Raw genomic sequence first — 27,874 nt, 5'->3', positions numbered from 1 at the left:
GGAGCTGAGCTTTTCTTCCAGCTGGGAGCACCAGCTCCTGAGAGAGGGTGAGAGGAACCCAAGGAAACCATATTCTGGCTACAGTGGTTCACTGAATAAAACCCACTGCTGTAAAAGAAGGGTGTCGGGTTGCTTAGTGTGTAGAAAAATAACACATCTGCTGTCTGTGATCTCAGGTATTTCAAATGTTTGATACTGAGAGGAAGGCTGGAAGGAACTAGGCATACCTATGGGCATCTGTCTGTGCTTGCCACCTTCATCTCTTACCACAACAGCAGTTTTATTGTGGGGTTTTTCTAGTCTTTAAACATAGGAAAAAAATATTTTTAAGTATGCTTCATGGAGATCCATCTCCCTATAAAAATTATTTTCAAATCTAATTCTAATGACTTAAATCAGAATCTTACCTTGCTTAAAATTGAAATAACATGAAATTTAGGGTAAAGTCATGCTTTTTGCCTGTTTTTTTTTTTTTTTTGGTCTAACTTTCAGTTTAAAAGGAACCAAATTCAAACTTCCTTGATTGACTGTTAAGTAGTTATTTCCAAATGGGTTTTAATGTGTGTATAACAGTTAAATAGAGGTAAGATAATCTCTCTATATTCAGATATTAAAAAATAAGTACTTTAAGACTCAAGGAAATGAACACTCTGCCTCTGCACAATTAAATACATGTTTTAGACAGGAGATACTGGTGCCTGCAGTTGAAACAACAGCATTACAAAAATTCAGGCCAGGAAGAATGGATCTAATATAAACCCCCCTGAAATCAATGAGAAGCTTTGCTTTAACTCCTCTAGGCTTTGGCTCCAACCCCAAGTAATTATTCAAATTGGACTTTGGCCACTGATATTAACACCATCTGCTTACAAGAAAGTAACATGAAATCTTTAATTAACACAAATCCTGAAGGCCTCGTTTCTATGTCTTATCCTTAAAACGGCATCTTTGTGAGTGCATTGTTAATGCATACTTTGCTGAGGACCTCACTGCCTGCCACCTCATGGAAATACTGTCACCTACTGCATTGCCAGCACTACCTTTTCCAAATGTGGCCAATTCTCAAAGCCACAGATTTTCCAATTGAAGCTCATATGCAGATATTTGAACCAAGTTTGATTTTCATTTATGATGTTGGATAAAAGTAATAATATGCAGCAAATACATGGAAAGGCAGGAGTAAGAGGTTGTGTTGTTTTGTTTTTGTTAAAATCAAATTTTAAAGGGACAAAATAAAACACATAAAAGGGAAAAAAGAGTATCATATCTCTAAAATTCTGACCTAGAGGGCAGGATAATCTTACAGTTCAGAATTTGTTTTCCCACTATTTTTCTATTTTCACCTTTTTACAAAATCATCAAGATAAAACTTTTAACTTTCATGAAATGGTATTCATGCCAGTTGATCTGACAGTTGGCAGGAATTTGCCTAAAATACTGTTTTGATGTGTTCAAAGGGAGATATTTCAGTCTGCAAATCCTTGGCATTTTTTCATACGATCTTAAGGCACAGATAGTCCCACATGTTATGCTGTTGCTTTTTTGCACACAGTTGTCATTAAGCACGACTTTTGCAGCACAGGCTACTTTACTGAAAGTGAGTAAGTCATAGTTCATTTTGTACCTATAACTCACACTTTCAAGCCAAAAATAAGAAAGAGTGTTTGTGGAGAACTTAAATATTATTTCCTTATTGTAGGGATTAATGAAGTGCTGGACGGGGCACTGCACAGCACTTAAGGACATGTTTAACTTTAAGAATCTGAGTAGACTGATGGATTTCCATGGGAATACTGATGTGCTTAAAGTATGTGTTGGTGGAATAAAGTCATATCCTTCAGTACCATGTGGGTCACGCTACTTTTGTCTGTGAAAGTGAAGGAACACATTCAGATGTTACTCCTTCCACAGGGAATCTCTTGGTTCTTCAAGACTGGGATCCTCAAACATCTTACCTTTCTGATTTCTCTACCTAGATTCATATATCTGGTCTTTCTGCAATACACAAGATCAAGGTCTACACTGGTATTCTACTATTAATTTTTCTCCTGTTCTGGACCAAAAATGAATTAAATAAGTTATGGATCTAAACAGCAGACTTCAGTAGCACTGATTTTTCTAATTTTTTCCACTGATTGTATCTAGCAACTTTTATAAATGTAGATATGAAAATAATTAAATCTCTGAAAAAAAAATAAACAAACAGGTCCGTTGCCCCTAGTCCATAGGCTGCTCAAAGGCAGTACCTCATGAAGGAGGGCACAAGCCCCTCCTTCCATGGTTCTACATTGCTGCCTTAGCAGATCCATGCTCACATCTGTGTCAGATTGCAAAACTGAACAAGTTTTCCACCTCCATGTGCCATCTCTGGGATATTCTTTGGCACCTCCCAGGTACAGCTTGAGTCAGAGACACAGACCTTTGCAGTCAGAAGGAATGTTCTGTGTAGACAGGATGCTCTGTTTATCTATTTACATAATGACTTCACTTTTGCTGGTGCCTACTCTGCCATCTGCCTGCAAGTTTCATATTAGTACTTTAACAGAATTTACTAAATGCACTGTGTAACAACTGCAGTACAGTTATTAGTGTGCATGTTTAAGGGGAATACAGTGTGTAAGAGCAGACTTCCTTTGATGCAGAAACACTTAAGATTGCTATTGTAACTTACCATGTTTTTTTCCTTTTTTTTTTTTTTTTTTTGCAGTTTTACTAAAAAATGTAAAAAAAGAAGAAGAAAAGCCTTTCAGAGACTGTGCGGATGTATACCAATCTGGTTTTAACAAAAGTGGGGTCTACACTATTTATATAAACAATGTCTCAGATCCTAAAAAGGTAAATACTTGTTTTATTTTCTTATTTGTTAGTATGATGTTGCTTGGCTGTAAAGGAACTTTTGGAGACTTTATTGAAGTTCTCATTCTGCAAACTATTTTATAGTATAAATAGCTGGGGCTGTATTTGATATTGAAAAAAATACATTAGAGTGAAAAAAATGGTAAACTATTATTCCAGACATTCTTCTTTCTTCCTGACAGAGAATCCTTCCTCAGTTGCAACATACACTTGATAACTGACTCACTTCCTCCCACTTGGCAGGTTCACTTGTATCAAACTATGGCTGCAGATAAATCTACGATAAAGTTTAGAAGAGTATTAGTAAAGTGCTGTAATGAGGAAGATGATGGGAGGGATTCTCTGGTAACACAGGGAAAGCAATAACAGGATGAGCAGTTTTTAAAGATAAAGATTTAAAAAAATCCTGTTTCTCTTGTAGGGAGCAGGGGAGAGTGGTTTTGGCTGTAAAGAATGCTGAATGTTAGCAGTGTTTGAAATGACCAAGCATATATAATCCTACCCTTCTCAAAACAAAAAAAAAAAAAAAAAAAGTAAGAAAAAAAGAAAAAGGTATCTGGGAGGAGGTTTTTTTTTTGATAAAAATGAAACATTAGTCTGTAAATGAGACTGGTTTTTTGGAAGGCTCTGGTTGCTAAGGCACCTGAAGCTAGGAACATGAGAGAGTAAACTAAGCCTAATTTATATGTGAAGGAATGTTGGCTGTCCTTCTGATCGGTCACTATTAGGTCCAGCCCCCCAGAAGGATAAGAGCTGATTACCTGGGAGAGGAAAATATGATGGTGTCCAGAAACTGGGCTGAACAGGAGAGAGGGAACCACATCTATCTGGTGAATTTATTCTTACTGAATAAAATGGTGATACTGCAAACAGAATAAAACAATAACAAATATTACCAATATTATTGTCTGTAGTCATTTTATGATGTTGTTAAGACATGTAAAGCATATTTCTAAGCTTAATTTGGTTTTATTAGAGGCCTTCTGAAGCCTGTAAAGGTCGAATATTATATTTTACTAAGGAATCAGAGTTCATTATAATATCAGTAGAATTGGGATGAGAGAGTGCTATGGGCAAAGATTAATATAAATCTGGTGAATGTGAACAGAAATATAATTGACAAGACATAAAATACAGACACTTCATTAAGCATTACTGAACAGGACAAGAACAATATAAGCAGTTCTGTAGAATCTATTCCATTCCAAACAGAGATGAAACTTCAAAGTCCAAATTGAATTGCAAGCTGGCAATGTTTTTTTTTAGCTTTATTAAAGCTCATAAGCCATTCCCAAATGCTGGGTTGCAATGAAAAACAGTGGCTATCTGAACACACTGTGTCACTTATGCTTTGATGTATTTACTTTAACCTACTTCACCAGTAATATAAGGACTGCGACACTGTGGAAGACACCCAGTGTTTCTGCTCTATCCTGTTTGCAGACACTGCTATCAATTAATACAGGCAACACAATTCAGCTGATATCATTGCCTTATTTTTTTCCTGGAGGATTCCAATTTTAGCAAGAAAATGTGGGAAAGTGCGTGTGTGCTGAGGGCATTTCTGCTACCACCTGTTTCTTTCTTGCCCTAGTGGTAACACAGCAAGAGCTGATCCTGGGCACATTCATGTTAAAGTGAGGAATGTGATTGCTTTAACAGGCGGTTTTTCAGACATTAATATCGCATTAACAGTCTGCAAGTTAGTGCTGTGCAGAGATAGCTGAACCAGCTTCAGCTGAGGTAGCTTCAAAATCACATGAGTGCAGCACTGTGCTAGTAATAATTAGCCCAGAGGTAGCACCATGCTGACACAGTTAGATTGATCTGGATCCCAATCTAATATCCTGACAGGTACTTCATGCAGACATATCCTCTTGTTTAAAACCAGCTTGTTTATCTGGATTACCACAATGCATTGCACAATCCTGACATGTTTTAAGAGGCCTAATATATTGTTATCATCTGTAAAGCAACCACTGGCAGCTGTCTCATTTATAGTAATTTTATATTTCAGGTCACAAAAATATACCTTAATTTTCTTTTACATTTCCTGAGGGATAGTTACTAGAATCGTGGCATCCAATAGAGGGTATCTCTTTGTCATATATACATATGTTACTGTCAGTTCCTTTTTTTTTTTCCTGCTGATTTAACCGTCATATAGTCATAGAAAATTATTCTCTGTGCTTCCAGCTCCTTACTGTTTATATGGAGTTAGATACGCATACAAATTTAGATTGCACTTTTTCTTTCATACTCCCAGCTTCATAAGTTCATTAATTTAGTTTATTAGTCTTCCACCCCTGCATCAAAAATAAGTGATTCATTTGTGCTTAAAAGAATCTTAATAATATTCCATATTTTGAGATGGGAAGAGAAAAAAAGTAGGTTTATTAAGCTAATTAATTGGCTTACTTGGATATGTGTGTGCGCGCAATGCCTAGTGGTGTTGACAAATAATTGTCCCTAGGCCATAGTGAGAGCAAAGGCAAGAAGAGTCCTTTCAGTCCCCTGCAGACGTGGTTTCAATTACCAGGCTGAAATGAGCAGAGGAGCAATGGGAGAGAGGTTGTCACCATTTTGGAGCTGGACATACCGTATCACCTTCAGGATATAAAGTAGGCCAGAAGGACTGGTCTGAGCACACACAGAATCCCTGTATCTTTCCTTGGATCAATGTATTTGACTCTCCTGCTGTCTCCCCTAATGCCCTGACAGGCATAACTTCTAAAAACTTCTCGGTGCAGTGCATTGAAAATGTAATATTATAATTGCTGGTGGGGGTTATATATATGGGTTTTTTGTGTTCTGCAAAAGCAATCCCACTGCTGTCGTGAATGCAGCTTCACTCCTTCCCCTCTGCTTCCTGCCTGTGGACATCCTAACAAATTGTCATTGATGGTGTCTCTGAGCATATCTTCCAGAGCTTTAAAACATTAAATGTATGCTAGCCCCATATACTGTGGAAACTCTCATCCCTACATGGTTTAACTTCAGGCTCCTGCGCAGCAGAGACACGTGGCCTGAATGTCAAATGGCATGGTCTTGAGCTTGTTGCTTCATACCAAAATGTAAACTAGTGATAAATCTAAAATATGTATAAATAATCCCATACTTACCTTTTAGGAGCTTGAGTACTTTTCCCTTAAAATTTGCATCTAACGAAGGACAAGAGTGCAGTGCTTTAGGTGCTCTTTTAACCTGTATCAGGTTATTTTATTGACAATAAACTCAGAATCTAGAGATGAATACAAATTCAAAGTCACGTTTCTTCATCCTTTTCTTTTTTGGTAGAGGGTTAAATAGCAGAACATGTTAAAAGGTGTTTAATGGCTGAGTGCCATGACTTTGTCTGGGACAGAAGCCAGTCCAGGACATTTGCTGGCTAGAGCTACCCACACTGAACATCTATAATCAGCTTGGCACTCTTCTTAATATGGCAGGTGTTTATGTCTACCAGTGTGGAAAGTGCCAGACCACACAGTGATGGCTTGTGAATAATGGACTGCTGATAAATTTTTCATTGTGCAGTCTTCAATTTTAATTTGCTATAATATTCAGAAAGCATCAAAGCCTTTTTATAGGTATTTTGTTATATTTTAGTATGAAAAACCTATCATTTGTTTGTGCACATCTTTAAAATGACTAGTCTTAATGCAGTTGAGGATTTAATGCTTTAAAAATTGGCAGTGGATTCATGGGAGCTTGAAATGACTTATAGAGTAAATCCATCATTTAGAAATTCTCACTCTAAATCAGACTAAAGAAATTAAATCCTGTAGATAAATGTTTTGACTCACAGTGTCTTTCCTGAAGGAGGAATAGGGCCAAAATGTATGTCTAGCAAATTGTGGGTTTTCTTGTGTTGACCCTTGATCAAGTTCACATGTTTGCACTGTTCGGTATTCTGTTTCCTTCCTATACCTACACGGGAACTTCACTCTGCATGCCTGCAGCAAATTAAAACAAGAGCACTTGCACAGGATGACTAAAACAATGCTTATGAGTAAGAAAGATTTGGACTTGCTTTGCCTGAGGGTAGAATATTGTTCTTTAGTCAACTGAGGAATGAATTTTTATGTAATTGAATAGTAACCTTCAATTTGGCAAAGCAACTTAAAGCTTTCAATTACAGAGCAGTCCTGAATGGATCAACTCTTAATGCAAATGACGAAAGCTAAGCTGATAGGTGGTAACTCTTCAACCCTCTTCATATTGATGTCTTACTTATAAGGAGAGAAATAACATTTCAACAGCACAGGCAAATTGAATTTAGGATAGTTGTAGTGCCAATATGGCACTGATCAGTGCATGGGAATGAAAATCAGGGAAAATTTGTTGAGCAAGTTACACTGAGAAATGGATCTTGAAATCAAGTGTCATACAAAAATAGGAACAAAAATTAATACTACCACTTGCCATATTCCAAGAAATGTGAATTAATAAGCAGTAATTGCACTTTTTTAATCATTTATCCTCTTTATTTTTGAAAGGATAATGTAAGAAGAATAAAACTGAATGAAAATTAAATATCCATTTTGATTATTATTGTTATAATTCAAAGCAAAATATAATAATATAATCTGTGCTATATTTTGAACTTCCTGAACGTGTATTTTCTGTAAGAATTCCTGAAGATTCTTTCTTAGACAGAATGACACTCTGTTAAATAGAAAACATTACTATCACTGAAACACTCTTGTTTGTTAAGAGGAAGTGAGTGATTTTAGGGATACTGCAGAAAAAATAGAAAAGGAGCACAGAGGTAATGTGAAGAGGAAAGCTGAGGATGCAGAGGGAGATGATGGAGAGATGTTCTTGAGTAATGTACTTGAAAGCAAACATTTAGAGAATTACACTGAACACAAGGAGAGCTCTGGTTGTAATCAAGTGATTGAAGATAACATCAAGGGCATAGGCATGAATCCATAAGAAAATAGGCTTCCTTAGTTCTGTTATTCACAAATAGTTCTTTCTCTACTTTTTCCCCCTTAAGATTACAGAATTCCAAGGCAAGTTTTGTTTGTGTTAATTTTTTAATTTTATTTTAATTACTGCATAGGTCTTTTGCAATATGGAAATTGCTGGAGGAGGGTGGACGGTTATACAGCACCGAGAAGATGGAAGTCTGGATTTTCAAAAAAGCTGGAAAGAATACAAAATGGTAAGGTGAAGAATGTGGAATAGTCGTACATTTTGTAGACGTGTTAGATTTCAAATAGTACGTCCTGTAAACTTAAACAGATAGATAGTCTGCCTACAGTGATGTGGTGTGGTCCTGTAGTCTTTCATGAGCTACCTTTTGTCGTGTCTGTTACTTTTGAAAACCATATTCTTTTTGCTCAGTTAGTTGGGTATTATTTCCCATGACTTAGGGACTCTTTCAGATCAGTTACCGAAATTAAAGTGAAGCCAGGCCCAGGCATATGCACTAAATAATATTGCTGTCTGTCCTTCTGAAGTTTTGACCTGCTGTGACATTAAGGGGTAATAAGCATGTGCTGGTTTTCCTAATGTATGGATATTCCCAGCTGAGGGGGACTCCTTCAAAACTTGGAGCATCTCAGATAGAAGTGAAAAGTTTTATTGGGGTTTATCCCAAGTCATACAACACGTCTGCCAATCAAGCGAATGTATTGGAAATGTTGATACTTTGAAAAGGATTAAAAGAAAATAAATAACTTACCAAATTACAGATGACATGACTTCAGCTGGCTCTTTTTTTTTGCTGCCAATTAAAAAAAAGATAAAAAAAATTGCTCCAATCTAAATAACTTCTGAATTTTTCATTTGCTGCATGCTCAGACTTTCTGATGGAGCTCCTTTTTTTGAGTCCCTGAGGACTGGTTTGGATTTCAGTGACATTCCCAGTAAAGTTTTCAGAACTGTGTTATTAGCCTGGAAGGGGATAATCTTTCTTCCAGCAGTTTTCAGAAGGCACTAAATGAAGAGAGGATATAAAATGTTTAAATATAAAAACAATTTTAATTCAGTAAAAATTTCTTTGGGAAAAAGTTCTGTTACAGAACATACAATTTCAGAAATAAGTACACTATTAGATTATTGAAGTAAAAAGTCATTTTGGATTTAATGGATGCTTCCTTTTCAATATTTTCGTATTACTTGAAAGCATAAATTATAGGGATAAAAACTAACCATCTGGGTCAGGTCTCTGCTACTATGGATAACCAGAGGATGTAATATATTTCGTAATTTGTAATGGTTTAATTTAGCAGGAAACTCGGCTTTTCGGGGGACAAGTTTATTGAGGGCTTCCTCAGACCTTTAAAATTATCTGTGTCTTTTGCTTACCTAAAAGACAGATTGATCTCTTCAGACTGTAAGTCTTTGATTTCCTTCAAGGCTTGAGGGTTTTTACTTTTTCATATACCTCACGGAGTTCACCTCTGAGTAAACTCTAGTTTGGACATAGGTCCCACCCTTTTCCTGGAAGACCTCCTAATTTATGACAGTCAGGTTGCTGGTCACCTCATGTTTTTGCCTCACCAGTCCTTGCAAGTCCTGCAAACTGCAAGCTGGTATTTGGGCATATAGATGTACTTGAATTATTAATAGAAAGAGCTACCATTCCAACAAAGGTTTTATTTCTAAACACACTCTCCCAGTTCATTCTGAAAACTTCCAGATGTTATTTATATTTAATTTTTATTTGCAAAGTGTCTAGCTCCTGTTTCAGAATATGGCCTTTTAATTCCTTTTATGGTCTACATCTGTTTTAAGTCTTATTTTAATTTATCTTGTGAAGGTTTCAGTTCCAGGTTTCAGTTTTGTTAGTATTCTTTCTGCCTACCTTTCCTGACTCTAAACTCTATATTGCTTCAGTAGCAATACTAACTTGCACTTTTTTCTTTTTCAAAATAGGTCCTCACAATTAGCATTGTGCTTGACCTGAGAAAAGAGACAAAAACTCAAACTGTTGTGCTGTTTCCTTTTGTAACATTAATTGGTGATGGCTGTTTTTCTGTTGAAGTTTTGTCCATTTACAAAGTGTGCGCATACTCTTTTTTCTCTCCAAACACTTGAAGAATCAAACAACTACGGATAGAGCTCCAACTCCTTCCAGTCACGTTAGATTATTCACTTTCTTTTCAAGTGAGAGGCCAATTGCATACAAATGAGCAAGGCACATTTTAAATATGTTTGTATAAGCCTCATGATTCTTATTCCATTATTTTAGTGGAAAACAACTTCAAATGTGTTTTTCTTTAAACAAAAATTACATAAACCATGTGGCTTGGCTGAGAAGAATGTTCTTGACAGAAAAAATAAATTTGCTCATAATTTGAATGCTCATATTGTGGAAACATTATCTTAACTTGGTTTTGTTAAAACTAGCTATTCTGAATTAATTTTAGATAATTTTCCGTATAATAAGTATTTAAGCTATGTTATGCATTGATATGGCCAAAAATTTTCTAAGTTCTTGCATTCACGGTAATCTAATATTATTGATATATTTGCCACATTCCTGTATTTTTCAAATAAGAACTCAAATACTATCAAACAGATCTGAAGGTAGTAACTCTGCTCTTCCTGTGACTATTCCAGATTGAATGAGTTTATGAAAAGCTCATATTTTGGATCATCATACATGACAAACTTTTGCATTTAGACTAAAGAAAACGCACTTTTATTGGCATGTGGAAAATGTGTATATGTAGATATATATATGCCAGCTACAGATTCCTAGCTATGAACAGGCCTGTGGTTTTATGACAATTAGTAGTTTCCTCCACTGATTATGGCTTCAGATATATTCAAGTAATCTATTATTTTGTCACAAACAGTAACTCAAAGAAATATAAGCAAAACAAAAAAAAAATTACACTTAATGTGCATGTGTTTGTTGATTGATCTGATATTGATATAGATTTTCATCTTCACTCTTATTACCCCCAGATTGTTTGCCTGTGAAGAAGGATCCCCCCCCCCCCGGGGCAAAGATATATAATTATACAAAGATAAAGCTGTTCCTGATAGTTAGGTAACTGGATTTTCAGACAGCACTGCCTTGAATTCAGAGCTGAGATTTTATCATTAGCACATGGGTTATTCTGTTTTGCTTTCTTCTGCTTAGCAGAGAAGCAGAGGTTGTTCAAAGCATGTCTTCACAGCTTTTCCTTTCCTTTATGGCTTACAAAGCCTGTTTTGAGGGAAAGAATTGTTGGTTCAAAGAACATGAGGAGCTATTTTGAAGATAACTTGGGAATAGGAAAGTAATACAGAAAGTGTTGTGGAAGGTGGAAAGCTTTCATAACACTGTGTGTACTACAACCATCTAGCTAGATAGATAGATAAAGAGCTAGAGGAATATCTCAGAATTTCTTCTGCAGAAACAGTTTCATGTTCTTTCCCTGCCTGTAGTCTGAAGAATGTTTTAAATGAGGTTGCAGCATCGACATAGCCCTTCCTGCAAAAGGAAGGATTTGAGGACAGGATGGACCTGTGAGAAAGGCAAAAACTAGAGAATGCATGTCCTTGGAAAAGACAGAAGGCATGTTCCTTCTGTGCCGTAAACAAACAAGACAAGTTGGGAGTGGCAGTATTGAATTATGTTGCTTAAATAAGCAACATAAAATGAGAGTGAATTATGTGAGTACAAGGGGATAAAATAGCACACTTCAGACATGAATAACTTTGTGACATATAACCACAAATACATTTCTAACGACAGTACACTTCAATGTCATGAGTTAGTTACATCTGAAAAAAATCATTTACTTCAAGGGACTGGGATAGATGACATGGAAATACTTTGCTTCTTTCAAATATTTACCAAGTAATTTGGATATAAGGAAATGATTTTTGGTGACTGGAATGTGTATTAAGATATTGTGTGAGTAACGCCTTTCATGGAGACCCACCCCTCTGTGATAAAGGATGACATGTCATGCTAGTTTAATAAAAAGTCATTTCTGATTGCAACAGTTACTCAGATAATTGTCACTTTCATCAGTGTCATAAAAAGAGCCAGCATGTACTTTGCTTCTCCTGAGATCTAAATCCAGCATGTCCAGTGGAGACAGACATGATATCAAAGCAGTTTTCTGAAAGCATGTGCATGAAACTTGGTACTGAGCAAGGCTTAATCTACAGTGTGCATTTCAACAGTATGACCTCAGAGAGCAAGAATGAAACAATATTTGTTTCAGAGGGCTTTAGATCACTAGATTAGGCACCAGAGAAGGTGTTACCACAAAAGGAAGCATCTTTATTTTGGGACATATTTTTGGATGTAAAATTATACACAGTTTAGTGTTGGAGCACAGTTGTGTTTTAAATGTGTGATACTCAGCACGGTCTTCCCTATGCAAATATAACTGGATAACATCAGTTTCAAGACTTGTGTTGACACATGGCTATATACTTGTGCCTGTTCTGCCACAAGTGTTTCAATTTAACAACATCAATGTATGCCACTTGGACTCATGTGATCTTCCAAAGGCTCTTAATATAACCATGGAAGGCATGCCATACATATAAAACCTAATACATTTTATGTAATGATATCATGATTCAGCTTAATTATGCTAGCATCCTGTAGCAGAGCACCATGAGAAAGATTAATGCTATTAAAGATACTTTTTAAACAGAAGATGGAAATGCTACTTTACAAGAGCCAGACGAGATTTTAAGAGGTTGTTTCACGAATCAGGTATTCAAACATTTAGTAGAATTGTCTCAGAGGTGTTACCAATTGATAGTTGTGTGCTTTCATCATGGAACAGTTTTTTCTTCAGGGATGAGTATCTCCTGCCTGATCTGTTCCATCTGGGACTCACTAGAGGAGCTCTTCACTTTGGGGCTAACATGTAAAATTAGCACTGTAACATTTTGACCCTGGTGTGAGCCACCTTCTGTTCTTCTTAAACTACTCAGAGTAGCAGGTGAGCCAAAGCAAGAGAGAAAAAAAGCAATCTATAAAGTTTGATGCTTGGGGTATTTAGGCAGATTATGGGGCAGAGATTCAAATCCCTGATCAAGTTTACATGCAGATAGTTTAACTGTTGATCTTCCCTGTAGTATCTATGCTCTTAGTCATGCACATCTTTGATAGATGGGATGAATCAGTGTCTTTTGGAAAGAAAAGAGAGAATGAAGCCCTACCTCCAAATGTTCTTTCTTTTTGCCTGAAGTGAAACCAAAGTACTTTTTTAATTTTCTTTTTTTTTTTTTTTTTAGATTTTAAATCAGGTATTAAATAAGGGCTAAAAGCCCTGAACCAAGCAATTTATTTCTTTGGAAAGAACAGCTCACAAAGATCTCTTAAACTCCTAATTCATCTTTCTTAGATCACAAAACTTGAGTTTTCTTTTCTTTAAAAATACCCATCTTCCTGGGATGCACTTATTAGGAGCCACACTAAGTGCCTGTATATTCCATGATTCATTCAGAGTGAAGAAGGTAGTTTGGGAGAGGTAAATGTGTGGTAAATGCTCTCCTGTTTTTAGTTAAACAGTAGGGAAGTTAGTTTGAAATCGAGACTGTGGATAATGCACTGTCTGTTGTATATGGGTCACTGTAGAAAACATATGTTTGGGGACCATTACCTGGACAAATGAAGTTTGATAAACTTATGCTGTATGTTTTGCAAAAGAAAAAGGAAAAACTGAACTTGTGTAGGTCTACTAACGCATTTGTTCTAGAACAGAGCAACAGCCTGAATTGCTGAAGCATATGAAGGTTTTGAGACACACTTTCTAAACTTGGAGTGATTATTACAACCATTTAATTCTTTAAAATGTCAAGAATTTAGGTTTGTTTTTTTTTAATTTTGAGAAGATACCTCTGGCTTTAATTTAAACGTATTTTTTGAACTTGCCAATAAATATTTATTAATATTTTATAGAAATAATTTTGAATATTTAGCATTATTAGGATATTTGTTCTCTGAAGAAGTTGAAGTCATTTCTATAGACCACATCTTTATTTAAAATACTGTAAGGAATAATTCTATGTGATCTAAATGAAGATGTATACTGACCTTTTTAGAACTTATCTTCTTAAACAGAATCTATTCCACATTCTCAGCTAAGGCAAAAGGAGCTGAATATTCTTTATGGCTTCTGAGAAGACACTGCTGCTGTAAAATACTGATTTATTATCTGCTTTATTCAGTGAATTGTCTGACAGGAGATGAACCCATAGGATATATTGACTGTGTCTGGTTTCAATTTTGTTTTGTCTATAAAAAGTCAAAGCTTCCTATGAGCATTATCAGACAAAATAAATAATGTAAGAGAGATAATTGTTTAATGAATTTGGAGTAACATGATTCAAGCCAAATACCCCCACAGATTTTGCCAAAGCTAATAAAACTCTTTTGCACCCTACTTATTATTTTTGAATAATCATCAACTTGTAAATTCTTAAGGTCATTTTTAAAACAAGTATTGAAGCTTGTTTCTTTGTACTCATGAGGGCCTTAGTAGTTTTGACTGTTAATCACCATGCAATTGGAAACAAGCTGAAGTATAAAATATATAAAATTTATGAAATTATGAAATCATGGACTTGTGTCTGTGATTCCTGGTTGTAAGTGCTTTAGTGCATACAAAACAACAAATTACAATTTATTTATTTTTTTACATAACTATTGGTCACTATATCAGAATTTATATATGATATAGTTATAGGCATAAAGAGACATAAAACTCCTTTGCTTCGTCCTAGTACATCTGAGTCTTTTCCTGCTATATTCTCCCAACTTCCAGGGTGCTAAGAAGGATAATGTAGGAGACCTCTGACAGCTTTTGGAAATTTCTGAACTTTTCCCATTACGTTAAGCACTCTTTTGGGAACTTCAAGCTTCTGATTTGCCCCTCCTTCCAAAATGTTACGGAAATTTCAATGGAAAAATAATATATTTGGAATAAAATGTAAATTTTAGCAATTAATCCCTCTACTTGGATACATACATGAGCAAAATATAGAAAGTTAATGACAAAATAGTGTCTCATAGTCTTTTAAAATGTAATTTTGGAACAGTGTTTACTACCCACTGGGTTTCAGAGGGACTTAAAATGTAGTTAACTACAAACAAACAAATTCATTAAATACAGATGTTCCTTTTCCTGGAAGATTGATAGCTGAGGATGACTTGGAGCACTTAATGTACTTCCTTGAGTTTAAGTACAAAACTGTAACACAAATAAGTCTGAAAGTATTTGCTATAACAATATGAATGCAAAACCCAATGAGTATGTTAGCAGAGTATACATGTACTGGGAAACAAAAACATTTCATGGCAGCTATGAATCTGTGCAGGTGAGTCCTAATGTCAACTTTTAAGATTCAGAACTGTGCTCTAAGGCATTCTCAAATCCAAACTCCTCATCTATAGAAGATGACAAGCATGGTCTTAGCTAAGGCTGAAGTCACCTTAACACTTGGAACCCCACAGATTTAAGCAGCAGTATAAACATAAATGGCTTGTGTTTATACCACTAACTAAAATCGTTGCATTTCCTTACTGAACAACTGCTGAATTGTCTCATGAACAGCAAAATTAATGAGGTCTGCTTTTCTGTGGATTTTTGTCCAGTGTCTTGCAAAGAAGTCCTATTCTTATTGTAATCTCACGAATCCCCATTATTTTCTAAGAGCTTCTGTGGCAATAGCTTGAGCTCCCCTTTTATGTCCCTCAAATCTCTCCCAGATATTTAAGGATTCTCTAAGGCAATACATGCTAAGCATCTGCACCTGGCTGCCTTGTGTGCGCCTGCTGATAGGCAAGTGAAATAGGCAGCTGCTGAGTTCCTTCTTCATCATTTCTCTCAGCAGCAGCTCATCCCAGATGCCAGTTCTCCTGAAAACTCATTGAACTTTAAGTTTGTGTGATTTCTCAAATGTGTTCAAAAAATATCGCACAAAAATAAAGGACAGGTGGGCATAAAAATTGCAAAAGCTTGTTTTCCTTAAGCTTTATGGCTGAATGACAAAATAAAAATTAAAATTAAAAAAGAGATTTTATATTTGAATTGTTTTTGTATTTTATACTTTGAAGACTATAGATCTTGAAGGCAAATCAAAAGAACCTGGCACAACCATTTTCTTTGCCACCCTCTGAGAAGGGAAGGTTTAATTATGATTTTCAGGGGGTTTTGTTAATTCAACATCATTCTCTTCTGTGCACAGAAGCATCAAAATAGGAGTGGTTTTGCAGCAGTGACAGACCAAGATACAAACAGGGAAAGCTGTGTAGTTAGAAAGTATGTGGAAAAACTAGCAAGCATTTAAATCTTTCTTCAGGTTTGAAATAATGGCCGTAAGCTGTAGACTAAATACAGGTTGGAAGTAGTAGAATTTGGCATAATAAAATTATACTTGAAGAGATGGTTCCCAACTCTGTACTCAACAGAAATGTACTGATGCTCTCTGTTTCAGACCTATGAAAGTTTGAGTGCCTGTTTGTTTATTGGTTTTCCCAGCCATATTAAGCGTTTAAAAAATGCACAACTTCTTAGGAATATTCCTTGTTTCAGAGATATGTTTTGTATTCCACTTACTTCCTTGGTTTTCTTTTCATACAAGCGAGGATTTTGTTTAAAAAGAAGTTGCCCTTGGCAAGAAAAAAAAATAATCACTGTTAGTTTAGGCATTCCTAATCTGGGTTTCAATGTTGTAGCTCCTTATAGTAAGATTCAGTTTTTTGTAACTAATGTGGTAGCTTTCCTCATAATTTTATATTGCTTTTTATATTCCTACAGTTCCCTTTTGCTGCAACTTCATTTCCTCTGGTCAGAAGAACAAACCACTTAGTGACAGATTTTCATGTTAGTGTAACAGTACATGAATAGGAAGCATGAAGTGTAAATGTGAAGAAGGAAAGTTATTATTATTTCAGAATAGCTATATATGGTGTCTGGAGTTTATATAGAACACATATGGGAACACATAATGCTAAAAAAACACATGTATTTCATCCTGAATAGGCTTCAATCTAAATAAGATAAGACAAATATAATTCAATAGAGACACAGTTCAAAGGGGAATCAGCTTAGCTTGCCGGCATTGGGAAAAAGGGAGAAAGGATTTCCTGAAAATCTTCTTTTAAAGGGAGACAGCTGATACCAACAGTATTGTACCCTCTGTGAATCAAAACCCATGTAGACTGCAAAGAAACATACTTTGGCTTGTATATGAACACCTATGGTTCAACTTCTATCTTCTGGATTTTAGGGAGACAAACTGTCTGTTAAGTAGTCACTGTAGAGCGTATTTTGCCTTCCTGAGACAAGTGGCAATGACCAGTGGTGAAAGAGGATATCAGAGACAAACCACTGACTGCTCTGGTATGACACTGCCAAAGCTGCTAGAACAGGAGAGACCATGTGTGACAGTCACAGGGCAAAGAGAGAAGGCTGTGGAGATGGAAAACATCAAAGGAACAGATAGTAAACAGTGAAAACATACAAAAGAGTATGTCAGCTGTAGACAGAGTTTATGCAGGTGAGGAACAAGTTTTTTGTGTTTTAGGAAGCATGCATGACTCCAAAGGTGCATGTGAATGAAATCAAAGCAGTAGGTGAGAGATAAGCATCACCAAGGGAAAGCTTGAGGAGCAGGACTTCACACTGGAAGACTGATGTCAAAGCAAGATATCACCAACCAGTATTTACAAGGACTTGCATAGGAAATCCTCTACTTGAGAAAGAGTATAATAAAATAGTGTGCAGGAAAGGAAAAGCAAACCATTAATATACTCCCATATTTAATGTTGAGCCTTCTCTGCGACTCACCACAGACTACTAAATTTCAATTCTTACAGACTAAACACTTTGTTATAAGTACCACTTGATGGTCTCTGAACCAATAGGCTGATCATGTGTCTTTGAAACATAAACTTGTGTACCTAGCTCCACACAGTTAAATGTGGCACATCTTCTAAGCCTCTAGTAATAGTGAGCACCAAATATCTGCTCAGGTAGGCCAGTTAAAACAAAAGAATGAAGTATATAAATGCTACAGCTGAGGATCACTCACAGACACCTATCCAGTAGATCTTATATACTGAAGAGGATTTTAAACTAAAAGCCTTCCTTTGGCTGTGGCAGAAACTTGACAGCAAAGGAATGGTCCATTCTTCTTTAGAAGTTAAGACATGAGATATCATCCACATTTAACTTGAATTCAGTATATAGTCTAGGCTAAATTAAACTCTTTAACCTTTTATACTGTATAGCAGAATTCTGTTTTGACTTAACTGTCTTAATGATAACTAGGTTTAATGCTATATGAAATATGTTATAGAATATGACTGTCCAGTATTCCCGTTGAAGGATGTGCAAATATAGCATCACACTATTCATATCTTGTAATTGGAAAGTGATTTTCCACTGATAACCCCAACTGCCCTTTCAAATATTAGCTAGCCTGCATGATGCTCCTACATGGCATGTATTAGTAGACTCATTATAGAGATAATCAAACTGGAGCACAGAAAGCTATGATCAGTAATTAATATGTATAGGTAAAATATATTGATGGTTTTATTATTGTATAATAGTTCTATCAGCTACAACAATTACATCTAGTTGTTTTGCCAACTTTTTTCTAGGGTTTTGGTAGTCCATCAGGTGAACATTGGCTGGGAAATGAATTTATCTTTGCAATAACAAGTCAGAGGCAATATTCTCTAAGAATTGAATTAATGGACTGGGAAGGAAACCGGGCATATTCACAGTATGACAGATTTCACATAGGAAATGAAAAGCAGAATTACAGGTAAGAATCTCTTGAAATTCTTCTGACTCTGCTAAGTGACAAATATTGTTCATTTTTGCTTGGTATATATAAGAAAGGACAATAATACTATGCGGATTTTCATCAAAAGTGAATAGAGAGGGTAAAAATGAAATGGAAATTAATTTCTCAGTGATGGAAGGTTAGAGTAAATGTAACATATCTAAGAATAATGGGTGATCTATTAATCATGCTGACTTGTAGAACTGCTAAAATATCTGCATAACTTTAATCACATCTGAGACTATCAGAACTCAAACCTGATTGAACAGAAAAAGGATATGGATTCTTCATTGCAACTTGAAGGACTTTTACCTCAGAAGCATAGGATTGAAATAATGGACATGGGAATAAAAGACAAAAAATGTCATTAAAACATTTGATATTTCCAAGCTAAAAATTCAGTGTAAGTCAAGACAAAAACCAGAATGCTGGATCTTATTGTGAGGAGATGATAAACACAAAACACAGTGTCAGGTACTAGATATCCTTGATTCATCATCAGCAGCAGCATGCCATTTATTATAGTTCAAAAAAGACATAAAATTAAAACTTTTTCCAATAACATTTTCTCCCATATTTTCTTTTTAAAATGAAAAAGTAGGAAACTCAAAGAACTTAGAGACACAAGTCATATGCATGACTTTAGAGATTTCATTGTATGTGATTTCTAAATTCAAGTAATTTGGTTCTCAAAAATATTCAGAGTTTTTGTCAGAGGGCACTAATGCAGAATTTAGAAGTGCAAAAGCTACATTCAGAAGGAATCTATATGAGTTTAATTCCTACATAAAGCCAGGCACACAAAAGAGAGCTCTGTCCTCTGTTACCTCTAGCAGTGCTGTGCCTGGCACTGCCCATGGCATTTTCATCAGATATTGGGAAGGTGAAGCACCCATTCTGAAGCACTTTTAGGCAATGAATAAATATAAGTAAAGGAAATTTCTCAAAACAGAGGCTAGAATTATTTGTACAAAACGTAAAATCAGCAATGTAAAAGTGGGTGATGTGGGACCTTAAACATTAGTAGAAGATGCTAAAAAATGTAAGGAAAAGATGGGACAAATACTTGTCAACTGAGAAAAAATTTCATAGGACAGTCAAGCATAAGTCTAAAAATTATGATGAAAATCCAAAAAAGACACAAGGAATATTACTAAGAGGGTGAATTACGGTGGATGAATTTCCTAATAAGACAATGTCTTATTTGCTCACATTTATTCTGGACTGGATAGCGACAACATGTATTGTTAAGGAACTGGAAGGATGTTGACAATTTAACTTTCGTTAAAGCTTAGATAAGGGAGGATTTCTTTTCAGGATTCACCTTGGATCATTCATGGCAAAATAGCAAGAGAATTCCTTGTTTTATTTAAAAACGCTAGACTGCATTTGCAGTAAGATAGTAGAGCAACTTGGAAATGCTTAAAGGATTTCTGGTCATCATAGGCCCATGAAATGTGGCAAGGAGTTTTGGGAAGGGCTGCACTGTCATCCCTCCAACAGTCTGGGAACTCTGTTGCAGACTGTGGCAGATGAAAATTCTTCCTGCTGAACAAGAAAAATAAAAGAGATATCTTCCAAAAGTGCATAAATTAAATGAGGGTATACAGGCCTCAAAAGTATAATGTTGAGTAACAGTGATAAATTCTGCTACCCATGTTCAAGTCACTTTTGCACAAAAGTTGGAGAGAATTTGACTTGGACAAATGACTGCAGTTTTGGTTCCTGTCCTACTCCATAGTCTAATAAAAGAGTAGAATGAGTTCTACTTATGCTGTCTGTGTGGCCTTCTTACAGTACAACAGAATTTTCTTTGTCTGAGGATCAGGGAATATGTTCCATTCACGCTATTGTGGAATAAACAGAGAGGAAAACATGAAGAGCTATAAAGGCTCTGTCCATCTCTGTTGGCCATTTATTTCTACTCAAACATATCTGATTAAAAGAAAATACCTGAGTACATGGTGACAGTTCTGGAAATCTTGATGAGTAAGCCACATGCAAATCTATTTTTTTTCATGCTTGTCAAATGCACTTGTGCTTAGTACAGACAGATCTATGTCCAGCAGATATTTTTCAGGCTAAAATTATGTTGGGCTCTTTAAGAAAGCATTACAAATATATATCCTATGACATAAAAACTCTTTATTTTGCTTGCCAGCATCACTATCTGTGATAGAAGCAACTCCAGAAGGGAGGCCAAATAAAAGCCTGATTATTGAGCCTTAAACAGCTGGCTACCCTTCAGAGAATGCTGTTTTCTCTTTATCTGAGAAGCTGCCATTAAGAATTTAAATGATTCTTCTGAAGCTGAAAATTACAGTTCCCAACCTCCTGCTCGCAGTGCCTTTCCTGTACAACTGCCAGGCCTTTTCCATGTTTGATTTCAATACCTCAAACACAAAACAAACAAACAAAAAAAAAAGCGCTTTTCAAAGCTTTAGTTGCTGTTAATTTGAAATAATTTTGCCAAACAAACATACTCTCTTCTTTTGGAAGCTATTAGGCTTTCTACTAGTGACCCACATTAAATGCTGCTTTGCAAAAATAAGTAGTTATAGGCTGGCTGCACTCTACATTAGTTTCAAATAACACAAGCTCACTAAGAAATAATAACCAGTAAAGAGACAGCTTTCCAAGCTGGTCTGGGCAGTAGGTCAAGGTGATCTGAAACAGAAGGTATTGAAACGAAAGGAAAAGCTCGGGAAGTGGAACTTCTTTAACTTATGCTGAGTATGTTGTACATTTGGAAGACATATATGCACACAAAAAATACTTGAATATAATAAATTAAAAAGAAATAAAAGACAAAACAAATACCATGAAGGGATAAAATGTGTCTGAGAAAATATGGAAAATCATTTTCATTATGATTTTCCAAAATCCAGCCCTGACAGTATGCAAAGTTTGATTCAGTCTGGATAACTCCCAATTGGTGATTTCAGAAGGGTTCTGTTTTTCCTCTGGTTGTTTGTATTCTCTTTACTACTTTTTATTAGCCTAAAGAATCTATGATTAAAAAGGTTAATGCTGAACACATGTATATTAAAAATATACTTGTTTCTCTTTTAAAATGAGATAGCTCCGAAAGGGTTTCTGGGAATGTAGGATAAAATCTATTTAACCCAGATGATGACAGAATAGAGGAAAGTTAAGAAGATGGCTACCAAAGCAGTAAATGTATAATGATACTAACTGAAATAGGAAAATCAGTGCTGCACCACATGTGAAAGTTTCAATAGCATAGAAGCATCCAAGTAATTAATTTCCTTTAGAATATCTTTAGGCTTCTTACCTGCACAAAATGGTTACACAGAGGGCTGTTTGTAAATATGATGAAAACTATTTCTGTCAGTCTCTTTGAAGTCTTTCTTACACTATGGCAAGTAAAATCTCCATAGAGTAAGAAAAATCGGACCTTGCAAACCCAATTTAGTGCAGTGTTTCTTAATTTAAGTCAAAGGAGTTATTCACATTTTATGTACTATAAAATATAAGTTGAAAGAGACTTCTAGAAGACACACAGCCTCTCCTCTTTTCCTTTGTAGACTCTACCTAGCCCATTCTTGATAGCTAGCTGACATTGGTCAATGTTCTTAGGAGCTGTATAGGTATGACACTTTGATGCTCTGACTTCTGTCCTCAGACCTTCCAGAATTAAACATGAAAACTAACCATGTGTTGGGATTTCAGGCACCACACTTCATGATACCACACTCTATTTAATGAAAACAGATATACTGATGCCATATTTTGAACAGCAACAATTTCAGTCTGCATGCACATCCAGTTTTGGTTTTGCTATTCATGATGCAGAAGCAGCACTTCCAAGAAAGACATGGGATGAAGGGGGGGGGGGGGGGGATAATTTTGAATTGGCTGAGATATTTGTATCTCAAAACCCTTAGAGAGTACACCCTCACCTTCCTATGACAATATATTCCAGTATTTAGTCATTTTTTTACTTCGAAAAGCTTTCCATTGCTGCCATGACTCACTACCACTGATCCTGTCCATGGAGGAATATGATTAAAGACAAGGCAGTGCTGTTAAGGTGAGCAAAGCCTTGGGATTGCTGTAGGTATAGGTCAAAACTGGTGATGGATGGAGAGCATCCTAATTTCTGTGAATGAATCATGGACTTAAGGTGATGGCTGGTCTTTGGTACTTTATGGAGAACAGTCTTTATATTGGAACCAGCATCATAAAGAGATTAGTAAATCTTACAACAAAATGAAAGAGGCATATGTACTTTGTTAGCAGATCAAGTAAGAGGCAGTTTGATAGAATATCAGTTATGCAGAGAACAATCAGATGTATGGTTCTTCAGATGCAAGAAGATAATGGAATTTGTTGTAAACAGGAGAGAGTCATTGAATTGATTCGAGTTACTTGAAACCACCGACATGATCTTGTGATTCATACGAATTAGGGAGCACAATTTCCAAGCTCTACAAAATACTGTGTCTCTCAAGCCTTTGCTTTCGGAAACCAGATCAGTTGTTGAATATAAACTAAAAATGTTAACCTTTATGGAAACTGATAGTAGAGAGTTTTTAGTTCACTGAGTACTGGATTTTTTAGTTCTTGCTTATTTAAGAGTTTGTATATTTAGTTTCAGCAATAGTATTATTTCTATCTGTTTTCTTAGGCAAACTAGGTAGGTAGTCTGGAGCCAGAGGCCTTGATGTAATGTTAATCTTTGATTAATTTTTTTTTTTTAGGTGGAAACTATTGGTTTATTTAATCACCATTGTTGAACTAATGCTGGAATTTCATATCAAAATTACTCACCTTTCTGTAAAGAAAAATTTTCTTTTGTACAGTCTTTTAAATTGTATGAATAGAACTGCTGTAATCAGTAGTAAAGGAAGTATTATTTGAGAGTATGACTTTGATGGGGATAGCTGGGTTTATGCATCTTTAATTTAAAATATGTTTCACACACTGTTGCTATTGCAGAAACAGGACATTAACAGGCTACTAGGCTATTAGGCTACCACTTTGGTGTAGCAAACCTCATTTTTAAGTGTTACTTTGGTTCTTTGTTATCACCCAGCCTTTTTGGTAATGCATTTGCAATAAGTAACATAGTTCCTTCTTTTTTCATTTGAGTTTAGGTAAAACTGACTTGTAAGTTTTTCTGAACCATCTGCCTAGCTTCATCTGTGTTACTTGTGTCACAGTAAAGCTTCAAAGGGTCCATTCTTAGGTGGAGAAGAAAAATCCAATGGAGGACACATAGAATAGGATCCTCTGAGACTCAGTCTTGTGCCCAGACCCTGGTAATTTTTTTGCCAACTTTGAAAACTACAAAATAACTCAAGAAACAGACATGGTATGAAAGTTTAAACCCATAGTAATTCAGTTTTCTTCGGAAACTTGAAATTCAATTTGCAAAACTACTTCAGAGGGAATATCCATGTAAAATCCTATTAAGAGACAGGATGATATCTGTGGTATGCATACTTTCCATTATTTGAAAATATATTTCATATTTTTTCACAAAACAATGGTATAAAATAGATAATATGGAAAAAGACATAATGTCTCTATGAATATATAAATATCTGGCTGAAATAACTTTATTCTACTTAAGAATACTGTCAGTCTAATAATATTTCATAAAGTCTAAATACTGGAAGTGCAGGGATTCAATCTAATGCCAATTAACCGGAGGTCTTTCTGGAACCAGGCCATTGTTATTACTAAAGCTCAGTGGCAGTTTATGTACTACCTCCAAATGTAAGCAGAAATGAAATATAACATTTTCTCTGACTAAATGAAAGTTAATGCAAATACACTTGTAGAGTTTATGAATACTAAAAATTAACTCAATCAATTTAAATCCCTATGTATTCTATGCATCCATAACTAATCATTTCCCATCTCTAATTACATAAAGCTAATTTATAGTTCACTATACAATAGCCATGACTACCTTGAAGCAGGAACAGAGGTTTTCTTCTTCTGTGTTAAGGAATATAATAAGAATGCAGTGAGGTGTTCTGGCTATACTGGAACACAGTTGAAGTCTTACGAAGATGATGCATGGACTCCCGAGGTAATATGAGCTAACAGTGAAATGCCAGTGAAATACCTCAAAGGAATTAAGGAATGTTCCCCTAAGAAGGTGATATGGCACACAGCCCAGCTGAAGTGCCTATGCATCAAATGCACACAGTGCGGGCCACAAACAAGAGGGTCTGAAGCTACAGTGTTGCTAGAAATCTATGACCTAGTTGCCATTACTGAAACTTTGTGGGACAAATCCTGTAACTGGAGTGCGGCTATCAATGGCTACAGGCTGTTCAGACAGGACATGCAAGGAAGGAAGGGCAGAGACATCTCCCCTTATGTAAAGGAATGGATAGAGTGTGAAGAGCTGCCTCTGTAGAATAGACACTGCAGGCTGGAAGCTCGTGGGTAAGAATCAGAGACCAAGGCAACAAAGGAAACCTCATAGTTGCTGTCTGCTACAGGCTTCCTGATCAAGGGGAACCTATTGATAAGACCTTCTTACTCCAGCTACAGGAGTCATTGCACTCTTAGGCTTTTGTCCTGCTTGGCAACTTCAATCACCCTCAAATCTACTAGAAAAGTAGTTTGGTAAGCTATAGGCAATCCAGGAGACTCCTGGAGATCACTGAGGATAGCTTCTTAAGCTGGGTAACAGACAGCCCTACCAGTGGGGATGTGATACTGGACCTGTTTGGTCACCAATACAAGTGAACTAACAGGTGATGCCAAGATTAGAGGCAGCCTAGGCTGTAGCTGGTCAAGAAGCTAGTCAATAGGACCCCCTGGAAGATTGCCTTTAGGGCCAAGGGTGGAGATCAGAGCTGACAGATCTTTAAGGACATTTTCCAAAGAGCACAAGAGCTCTCAATCCTCAGGTGTAAGTAATCAAGTAAGGAAGGCAAGAGACTCGTATGGATGAGTTGAAACCTGCTGGTCAAACTAAAGGGCAAGAAGTAAATGCACAGGCAGTAGAAACAGGGACAAGTATTCTAGTAAGAGTACAGGGAAGCTGCCTGGCTGTGCAGGGATGGGGTGAAGAAGACCAAGGCACTGCTGAAGTTGAACTTGGCAAGACATGCAAGGAATAATAAGGGCTTCTGCAAGTACATCAGCCAGAAAAGGAGGGTCAGCTGAGGAACCTGAATGTAAGTCTGTAGGACCTGAAAAGATGCATCCCAAGGTTCTGAGGAAATTGGATGATGTAGTTGCCAAGCACTCTCCATGATATTTGAAGTCATTGCAGTCAGGTGAAGTCCCTTGTGACTGGAAAAGGGAAACATTGTACCCATTTTAAAAAGGGTAGAAAGGAGAACCCTGAGAACTACCAACCTGTCAGCTTCACCACTGTGCTTAGGAAAATCATGGAACACATCCTCCTAGAAGCTATGGTCAGGCATGTGCAGGACAGTGAGGTAGTTCAAGGCAGCCTGCATGGCTTCACCAAGGGCAAGTCCTACCTAGTGGCCCTATATGGTGGAGTGACAACATCAGTGGACAAGACAAGAGCTATGGATGTCATCTCTCTGGATTTCTATAAGGCCTTTGTCACAGTTCTTCTCAAAATCCTTCTCTCTAAATTGGAGAGATAGGGACGTTCACTTCATGAGAAATTGGTCAGGTGGTCACACCCACAGCATAGTGGTCAATGAGTCAATGTCCAGAAGGAGACTGGTGATCATCAATATTAGAACCAGTGTTGATTAGTGTCTTTATCAGTGACATAGACAGTGGGATCAAGTGCACACTTAACCAGTTTGCAGATACTATCAAGCTGAGTGATGCAATTAATACACCAGAGGACACCACACTATCCAGAGGGATGCAAACAAGCTCAAGGGGTGGGCACAAAAGAACTCCATGAGGTTCAACAAGGCCAAGTGCAAGGTCCTGCACTTGGATCAGGTGCCAACTATATATATATATGCACACCTATATGTATATAGGAAGCCAGCTATATCCTGGGCTTCATCAAAAGGGGCATGGCCAGCAGGTCAAGGGAGGTGATGTCCCCCCTCCTTGAGTACTGCCTTCAGCTCTGGAGTCCTCAACACTGGGAAAACATGGACCTTGTTCATAAGGAGGGTCCAGAGAAGGATCACAGAAATGATCAGAGAGCTGGAGCACCTCTTCTATATGAAGAAAGGCTGAGAGAGTTAGGAGTGTTCAGCTCAGAGAAGAGAAGGCTCTGAGGAGACCTCAGAGCAGCATTTCAGTACTTAAAGGAGGGTCATAAGAAAGATGGAGAAAGATATTTTAGTAGGGACTGTTGTGATAAGGCAAGGGAAAATGGTTTTAAAGTAAAAGAGGGGATATTTAGACTAGATATAAGGAAGAAACATTTTTATGATGAGGGTGGTGAAAAACTGGAACAGGTTTCCCAGAGAGGTGGTAGATGCTCCATCCCCAGAAACATTCAAAACCAGGTTGGATAAGTCCCTGAGCAGCCTTGTCTAGTTGAAGATGTCCCTGTCAACAGCAGGGGGGTGGATTAGGTGACCTTTAAAGGTTCCCTCCAATCCAATCTATTCTATGGTTCTGAGATTCTATGATACTAAGTACTGTAAATAGAGAAGTGAATAGTGGGAGAGAATGATGGAAATGGATAGAAGAGGGGGTGGTGTGCAGATCCTGAGGAGACGAGGGGATCTTTTGGGTAGTGAATTGGGAATAGTGGAGCACTTTCCCCATCACATTCCCATTTTGTGGGAAGTTGGTTGGGGTGGCTGCCAGCACCAAAGCATTTTCCACTTGTATTCCTTCCAAAAAGCAAGAAAACGGGTTCACTTTATCAAGACAGGACTTCCATGAAGGGGTATGTAATTCTTTGTTACCCCTCTGAAACTTCACTACTGGAAGCTCTGCAAAATCTAGTGACTGTCTGCCATGTTCGAGTGAAAAAAAGAGCACAGGTTGCAGCCATGAAAACCCAGGTGTACCAAGCCCAGCTACAACTGACATTCAATACCAAACTATATCTGTCCATATGAAGGATAATAATTGATTTTCCTAATGTTAGAAATGATTATAGAACTATCAATGAGATATTGTACTACCATAACTCACTGAAATCTCTCACATGACAGAAAGACATTGATAATTACTTTTTTTAGCTCATAACTTAAATATCATTAAAAGTGAGAAATTTAATTTGGAATTGTATTATGTGGTTCATTTTAGGTGTCATGAAACAATCAATTCCATACACAGAAGATGTATTATTTCATCT

General features: G+C 36.6%; 1 protein-coding gene across 1 annotated transcript in view; it reads left to right on the top strand.

Moving 5' to 3' along the window:
* Window positions 1-27,874, top strand: part of ANGPT1 (angiopoietin 1) — a 159,559-nt gene that overhangs the window by 102,470 nt on the left and 29,215 nt on the right. The window contains exons 5-7 of the mRNA XM_061373389.1: window positions 2,708-2,835; window positions 7,922-8,023; window positions 18,440-18,606. Coding sequence (XP_061229373.1) covers window positions 2,708-2,835; window positions 7,922-8,023; window positions 18,440-18,606 — 397 coding nt within the window. The remainder of the gene's footprint in view (window positions 1-2,707; window positions 2,836-7,921; window positions 8,024-18,439; window positions 18,607-27,874) is intronic.

The sequence above is a fragment of the Neopsephotus bourkii genome, unplaced genomic scaffold (assembly GCF_033783945.1).
Source record: "Neopsephotus bourkii isolate Nb327-2 ecotype Australia unplaced genomic scaffold, CSIRO-AGI_Nbou_v1 NB_1630, whole genome shotgun sequence".
In the NCBI taxonomy this organism is placed as follows: Eukaryota; Metazoa; Chordata; class Aves; order Psittaciformes; family Psittacidae; genus Neopsephotus; species Neopsephotus bourkii.
This window is presented reverse-complemented; position numbering and strand designations above follow the sequence as displayed.